Below are 8,251 nucleotides of genomic sequence, written 5' to 3' on the forward strand. Positions count from 1 at the left end.
GATGGCCTGTTGGTCTTCATCCAGACCTTGACATCATTACTGTAGACTTGAAAGGTCGTGGGGATCAGGTTGAAGTGCAAATTCCGGGACCCGAAGTGTCCGCTCAAGAGCCGATCAGCGGCCAGGCAATGACCAAGGGCCTTGAGTACCATATCGTCCTCGAGGTTCGGGATAACGGAGAGCCCTGTATGACGACCTACAAGCGGGTCGTCATACAAACTACAAACAAGGCTTTACGTGGTAGTAGGGGGACTGCGGTCGCAACAACTGCGGAGTGGATAGAGTTGCCGAAATAGACAGTAGCATTTTATCAGTACACAGCTACTCTTCTGTGCTTTATGATGCTTCTATGAATTGTAACAAAACGGTTTTTAGAAAGAAGTAAAAGAAAAATTGAAATAAAGCAAGCCATTGAAAGACTCTTATGTACCGTATATTTCCACGACATTCATCGATGCTGGCGTCAGGTCTAACAGCTTGACATTACCGACCAAGGCACTAATTAACATTAAGACATTATATGGCAGAGGCGGTCGAATATTTTACGTTCCTCTCTAATATACCCAATTGGATTGGATAGAATCAGCCCTTGTCGACAATGGGGCAGCCCCTTTTGCAATAGTCAATGGACTTTGTGGAAATATACGGTAAATATACATAATAATGGAGGTTTCACAAGAATTCTTTTAGGAAAGAAAGTATTAGTAGACTGCAACAGTCTGTAACCGAGTATATTGGAACTAGTTTACAACTACCCTAACACGACCAAGGTTGGCAACCTGAGCATAAGCCGTATTGGCATCTCCATTACGGTTGGAAGTGACACGAACAGCGGCAAAATAAGTGCCTCGCGTTTGGTACGATCGAGAAGCCGTCACATCCAAGACAGCTTTGCCCTTCTTAAAGCTTCCAGCTGCTTCAAAATCCCCAGTTCCTTCAAAATCCCATTCGACAGACGTAACAGACCCAGTGCCCGGAGGAACTTCGATGTGAGCTTTGAAGGAGACGGCTTGTCTCGCCTTGGTGAGTATTTGTGTCTTGCCACTCACCGTCAGGTCCACAATGGGCTGAATACCCTTGCGTTGGGCCGCGCTTGCAGGAACCTTGACCTGTCCATGGCCGACAGAGTATGATGTTTCAGCAGGTGGCTGTTTCCCCTTCTCAACCCAAGCACTCAAGTCTCTGAGATGCTGTTCGTAAGCGGGATGGTAGGAGACGATCCGGGTCAACTGATCCTGGGGCACCGGCTCCAGGTAGTGATCGGCATTTGCAGTATAGTACAGTCTGAAATTTTGACCGAATCGATCACCGAGGGCTTCCTTGACTTCTTTCCTGTACCAATCGGCGTGCCATGGGAATGCATCAAAGTCCTTTAGTGAATCCATAATCATCACCTTGTTAGTGATATTGCCAGTAAAGGTGGCCCCACCACTAGCAGCACGACCGATGGTAGGACCGATCAGTACGTTACGCTGGGGGTACTTGGCTGTTCCATCGGCCTTGCGAAGATAATCATATCCGTAGAGGTCTGACTGAGTGGGAACTTGGTATCTATGGTATGCAGAACCTGCTAACCATGCCCGGTTGTCAACCTGGATCCGAGAACCCCTGGAGATCATGGCAAGAACAGTTGTGTTCTGACCGGGATCGATCTCAGCAGTCTGAGAGCCCTTTGCAATTTGTATGGTGAACTGTCCGAGAGCCAATTTACCATCCCCCGACTTGATAGTGGCCTGAAGCCCGTATGCCGGTAGGGTTGAAGGAGCTTTGGCGAGGATAAAAGCGACAGGGACTTTCGCTGAATCAAACTGAACCGACTTGACTGCCGTGTTGAATTCGACCGCAGCCTTGCGGTAAAAGTCACCGAGGTCGGACTTTTCAGTTCCAAGATATCCATTCTTTGTCCAAAAGTCGTTGACATAGGTCGGATCGAAGGCTGCAATCGTGGGAGGGACCAGAACTCGGAAAGTCCGTAGGAAGCTTGTCCTGTTCCCAGCGAGGCCCTCCCAATCCTCGAATGATTCGAGTACGAGGCCAAGCTCAGTGACCTCAGTGAGGACCTTCTTCCCAAGTGCATTCAAGTGGCGAAAAGGGTCACCGTCCCCTCCAGGGCGGACCGAGTTTCGGATCTTCTCTTTTTGTGACTCCAGGACGAGACTTGCCATTGCACGGATGCAAAAGTTGTTTGGGTTGGAGACAGTAATAGCCTGGACAATAGGAATAGCACCTTGCCAAACGTCGAAGGTATTCTCAACAGCCCCAACGGTAACCATGGAGCCACCGCTGGCGCCATAAATGTAGCCATAGATCTTTCGATCAGACTTATAATACCTAGCAGCAATAGTTCGCGACAACTTGGCCACGGCAGCATCAGCACGATAGCCTCCACCTCCAGCTACATGGTTAGTATACCCGCCGCTGTCGGCACCGAAGCCAATCTCGTGGTCTTCAGCAGTCGAGTTCTGCAGAGGGTAGACCATCTGAAAAAACCTTCCATCCCACCCTGATTCTGGAAGGTAGATATTGAAGTCGATATTGGTCCCACTGAAGTGCCCTGAGACCCTCCGGTGTGCGACGGGAGTGGCGAAGTCTTGCTCAGCGTCAATGATGGCTGTGTTATAAGTGGAATCTACGCAGTCAGCCGTGACTTGGACGGCTCCATTGTTGGTAACACATGCAGGGCCCTTGGCTACGATAGGAGACGTTATAGGCTCGACAGTGGCAGCAAAGGCAGTGGTGGCACAAAAGCATGACCTCGATTCCCAGTGAGCTTATGCCTTAAGATAAAGTGTGAGAACTTACTTACCAGACTTGCCTCGCAGTGAATGAGAACATTGTTGCAAGATAGCTAGAGTGGATAAAGGTCTCGCCAAGGCTAGAGCTGGTGGCGATGGAGCGTATGATTCAGACGAGATATTTCTCTTTCCAATGGAGCTTCCAAGCCTTTATATTGTTATTCGAAGTGCGTTCCCTCCATCAAGACCAGGTTCACTCTTCTAAGCTTACTATAAAGGCTTGATGTTCTCACTACTGATCCCTGCCGCTTTCCCCAGCTTATTCTTCTTTTGTTCATGGTAAAATATGAAAGGATCATGGTCTAGACCTAGCTTGAGGGCAAATGATGTGAATTGATGTCTGCGAATGGACGGAATAAGCTAGTAATAGGATTCATGGGGTAATGTGGGGCAACAAGGGGTATATTGCCCGATCATATGGTTAAACTATATCTAAACGGACGCCCCTGCTGTGTGTAGAAAACCGACGCAAAGTTTAACTCTAGGTAGCTAGTCACATCCCTTCATCCCACCCCATCGTGATGCGGGGCATGCTAGCGTAATCCACTACAGCGCGGAGCAAGGCTTTTAACTCTACGTCCTGTAGTAAGACCGCAAGCATCGATGTCCCCATAGTGTGAAGTTGGTCCGAAAGATCCGGGGCAAACCACACTCGGTCTCGATTAGACCGAGACTTAGATGTCAAATGACTTCGTTCAAGGGGAAGAAATGGTACTAGCCAACTGGCTATACCTTTTAGGAACACTGAAGTAGCTTCTCTCAACAAAGATATCCCGAGAGGAAGCGGATCATTGCAAACAGAGTCACGATCGAGACAAGTATTGGTCAGTTCCACAGACTCCTGTAAGGCTAGTAGACTACCCTTGACCTTTTCAGAGCGCTTTGGCTTGCCATATAGGGCCTGTGGAGTTTCCACTGCGCCATGCTGCCAGATTATGCCTGATTGATTTCCACCCTGCATCTTCCAAGCCGCCTAGCACCCCGCGCATCACGGAGTGGTGGCGAACACAGTCTGGTCTATTGAGGAGGTTTTTTGACGAGATACAGCCACTGGACTGCCTAAGCATCATCTGGCAACAGGGATGATTGCAAATGAGCCTGCGACACGCGTACAGCATACGTCCTAATAACTCCATTCAATACTGTAATCTTCTTTTTTGAGTTGGTAGGCGGCAGCGTTCGGGTAACTGCTCGGCCTGCAGTTGTTTCTAATGGAACAGCCCACGTAGAATCTTTTTTTCATCTTTGTAACATCAAGGGACCCGGCTGTGCGCTTGTATCCGCCACTTCGTACATCATCTCGGAAGAGTAATCCACAAAGAATAACCGTGGCCCAGAGCAAAGCCGTATTTAACGCCGAGCTTGCGTCGCATGCAATCCCTCGGCCAGCTTTTAACCTTCCTTCTCCACAGTCAAGCCAATTCTCTTCCTTTTTCAGCATACCAAAACAAATTTCACCATGGTGTTGGTAGATGTCCAGGTCGCGAACGTTCATTTCCAGCATCACCAACCTCAGTACAGTCTTGGCCTGGATGATCCTAGACCAAGAGTTTCATGGATCTTGGTTACTGAAAACACCTTCATACAGACTGCGTATGAAATTGAGATTACTCAACATCCCCCAACGTCAACTACACAAAATGATGTCGCTATCACTCAAAATCGGCAAACCTGTTTCAAAATAGAGTCGAGCGCTTCACAGTTGGTGCCGTGGCCCGACAAGAATTCTCTAAAACCCCGTCAAAGGATCTCTATACGTATAAGAGCCTTTGACGGCCAGAACGTTACGTCTTGGAGCCAGGGGACGTTCTACGAAACTGGACTGATGACGAGAGAGAACTGGGCTTGCCAAAGGATTAGCTCGGCTCAGCTTGTCCAGGGAAGCAGCTCATCCCAGCAAGAGCAACTGCTTTGTAAAGCTTTCGGAACCAGGTCCTGCCCAATCACGAGGGCAAGATTATACGTCGTGGTCCAAGGTGTTTATGAAGCAGAGCTGAACGGTCATCGCGTCAGTGATGACTTTTTAGCTCCTGGATGGACAGTTTACGATAATCGTATCCGGTACCAGACATACGACGTAGCTGCCCTACTCAAATCCTCTCATCAGAACTGCCTTGGCTTTCGTCTTGCTGATGGTTGGTTCTGTGGACGCCTTGGTTTCTTTGGCGGCCAACAACACCGATGGGGTCCTTTTTCTACTTTGATGGCACAACTTGAGATAACATACGAAGATGGAACGGTAGATTCGGTAATTTCAGACTCGAGCTGGTACTCGATACCGGGACCTGCAACCAAAGCCGAGCTGTATGACGGAGAAAAGTACGACGCTAACCTCGCGATCCGACATTGGTCTAGCGAGAGCCCCTCGGCTGATGCAGGCTGGGAATCAGTTACTGTACTTGATCCTTTGCCTGCATCTGTTGGACTTGTTTCCGGTTGCTCGGAACCTGTTCGCCGAGTAGAAACCATCCGTCCCGTTAAACTTATAACCACGCCCTCAAACAAGACAGTCGTTGATTTTGGCCAGAATCTTGTCGGATATGTACGAATCAAGGGAATCAAGGGGCCAAAACACCACAAGATCGAGCTTCGTCATGCCGAGGTTCTTGAACACGGTGAACTTGGCCTTCGACCCCTCCGCTTTTGTGAAGCGACTGATGTGTATATTTGTGACGGCGACGCATCTGCTCATTCATGGGAACCTAAATTCACTTTTCATGGCTTTCGGTACTGTCAGATCGATGGTATGGCACATGACAGTACTCCTCTCGATTTAGTGGAGGCTGTTGTTTGCCATACTGACATGAGAGCCGTGGGAGACTTCTCATGCTCCAATGAGAACCTCAACAAGCTCTTCAGCAATGCACGCTGGAGCACGAAAGGAAACTTTCTTTCCATCCCTTCAGATTGCCCACAGAGAGATGAGCGTCTAGGGTGGACTGGAGACATTGCTCAATTTGCTCCGGCTGCCGTGAAGCTATTTGACTGTCACGGCTTCCTGGAAGACTGGATGGTTGATGTGGGATATGATCAAGATTGCCGAAAAGGTATCCCAGCATATGTCACACCCAACATATTTGGTGAGGATGTTGGAATCTGGAACCTTCCCCTGCCTGTCGCGATTTGGCATGATGTGGTTGTACTGGTACCATGGGCTCTCTACATGGCGTCTGGTGACACGCAGATCCTCAGTGACAACTATGACAGTATGAAGAGGTGGATCGAATCTATACCGCGGGATGATAAAGCGCAGAGAAGGTTATGGGCCAGGGAGTCATTTCAACTGGGTGTAAGTGATGCCATGACTGGATTCTGTCAGTGGCTGCTTGTTATCTAACACTTTATAGGATTGGCTAGACCCAACGGCACCACCAGAACAGCCAATGGCCGGGTCTACAGACCCCATTCTAGTGGCAGATGCATTTCTCACTCGTTCATTAGATTTGATGGCTCGTGTTGCGACTGCACTGAACAAGTTACAAGATGCTCAATGCTACGCTCTAGCGGCAGTCGACTGCCGTCAAGAGTTTCTGGAAGAATACGTGTCACCAAGAGGCCGCATTAGCTCAGATTCTCAGACAGCTTATGCTTTGGCAATCTGCTTCGAGCTAGTATCCAATGATCAACTGTCCTATGCAGGTCAGCGTCTGGCTACCATCATGAGGAGAAACCAGTTCAAGATCGGGACAGGCTTTGCAGGAACGCCATTCTTGTGCGAGGCTCTTGTCCGTACTGGGCATGTGCAGGTAGCATATGCTGTACTGCTCTGCCAAGAATGCCCCTCATGGCTATACACTGTTAGGTCAGGTGCAACAACCATGTGGGAGCGTTGGGATAGCATGCTACCCAATGGCGACATAAACCCTGGTGAAATGACATCCTTCAATCACTATTGCTTCGGCTCCGTGATAACGTTTTTATATGAGCGTTTAGGGGGCCTGAAATGTCTTGAACCAGGTTGGACAAGAATCCAGTTTGCACCACAGCCCGGTGGTGATATACAATTTGCGAATGCTTATCAAAAGACGCCTTATGGGTTGGCGTCTATACAGTGGTGGGTGGAGGAGGGCAAGTTCTTTATGGAGATTGTTGTTCCAGTTATGACAGAAGCCGAAGTTGTTTTGCCAGATGGTAAGGACGAAGTAAGAATCGTCAAGGCTGGGAAATGGTCTTTTTCTTGCGAGCTTTACGCTCAAGATTGGCCTGTTCTAGCGATTCAAGCTTTTCCAGATGTAGGTCCTACATCTGAGCCTAAGACAGCCCCTTGAGAGATTTCAATGAGCAGATGCAGATTTAGCCCCGCGAGTAGTATTAAAAGCTTTGAGATATACCATTCACCACTAAATACCTGAAAAATGTCTAATGGTGTTGTGTTTAGTAAATAACAATTATGTAAGACTAGATTACCCCTACACCTTCTCGGCCTTTTATTCCATGAGCCTAGTGAAGTGGCCGAAAACGGAGGAAGAAACCACTCAGCTATTGGAGTCTGGCATGCACGGTTGTTGACTCAGGCGAGCTTAGTGCAATGTGGTGGCGCCCTAAGTAGGACAGCTCAACCAATTGCATGATTTTCGTCTTGACCCTCGCTGTCGCCATGGAGTGTGACTTAGCACTCTGTCCAATCGCCTGTTTTACGGATACTAAGAAGCGGGCCACGCATAATCCAAAATCTCAAAAACGGAATCAGAAATGAGTTAGCGTGCTTTCGATTCTGCCACAAGCTGAGGAGGCTATTGGGTTAATTTACCATGATCCAAAGATTCAGACTATTTCATTGGTAGATCGTGCAAATTGAAAGGCGGCTGTTGGCAGGCAAAAAATGTCCTCTCAGTATTTCAGGCCAATAAGGTTAGATGTTGGCGGCGACCCTTGGGGTGGAGCTTAGCAGTAGCGGAGTGAATTTAGTGTCAGCTAGCGTCTGCTCCGCACTCAAGACACACTAGCGTAGCCGTAGGCAGCGGCTGATTGAGCCTGGTTGGTGGGAGCTGGCTAACTGCTTTCTACTGCTGTACCATCTTATAATGTAACATCTAAATAGGAAAGTTTTAGCACAGGGATATCTCGACTACTGAATCCAAGTTCAAGTCGGTTTAGTATGTGCCGAGCTTTTAACGCTGCTAATAACAAACCCTTGCTTTTCGGGTGGTTGTTACAGATCAGACCGAGCAGAGAAAAGTCATTAGTAATTTAGGAGATCGTAGGACTGTTTAGGCCACCCAAGGCTTGTGGGAATACTTAAACATGCATAAGACTAGCTAAGAAAGGAAAAATAACTAATTAATTACCCACAGGCGATTAAAGTATATTTTATACAAGGGTAGGTGCAAAAAGTTCCTACCTATACTAGCGCTATACTAAAATATATTATAATTAAAATCTTTATGCCTTAATTATTAGTTTTACTAGTAATTCTATTAATAATCTTTTTTTTATTTAAATCATCTTTATTAACC

General features: G+C 47.8%; 3 protein-coding genes across 3 annotated transcripts in view; 1 reads left to right on the top strand and 2 right to left on the bottom strand.

Moving 5' to 3' along the window:
- Window positions 1-740: 740 nt before the first annotated feature.
- Window positions 741-2,835, bottom strand: FOXG_15490 (uncharacterized protein; the record flags this gene model as incomplete). The annotated part of the gene is made up of 2 exons (XM_018395600.1): window positions 741-2,754; window positions 2,807-2,835. 2 exons carry the CDS (start codon window positions 2,833-2,835, stop codon window positions 741-743), a joined length of 2,043 nt encoding a protein of 680 aa, XP_018255764.1.
- Window positions 2,836-4,254: 1,419 nt separating this feature from the next.
- On the top strand, window positions 4,255-7,063 carry FOXG_15491 (uncharacterized protein; the record flags this gene model as incomplete). Its single annotated transcript, XM_018395601.1, has 2 exons — window positions 4,255-6,084; window positions 6,143-7,063. The coding sequence occupies 2 exons, from the start codon at window positions 4,255-4,257 to the stop codon at window positions 7,061-7,063; spliced, it is 2,751 nt and encodes a 916-aa protein (XP_018255765.1).
- A 1,137-nt stretch (window positions 7,064-8,200) lies between these two features.
- Window positions 8,201-8,251, bottom strand: part of FOXG_15492 (uncharacterized protein) — a gene marked incomplete at both ends in the record, with an annotated part of 874 nt that continues 823 nt past the window's right edge. Inside the window, one exon of the mRNA XM_018395602.1 lies at window positions 8,201-8,209. Coding sequence (XP_018255766.1) covers window positions 8,201-8,209 — 9 coding nt within the window. The remainder of the gene's footprint in view (window positions 8,210-8,251) is intronic.

This window comes from Fusarium oxysporum, chromosome 15, assembly GCF_000149955.1.
Source record: "Fusarium oxysporum f. sp. lycopersici 4287 chromosome 15, whole genome shotgun sequence".
NCBI classification, from domain to species: domain Eukaryota; kingdom Fungi; phylum Ascomycota; class Sordariomycetes; order Hypocreales; family Nectriaceae; genus Fusarium; species Fusarium oxysporum.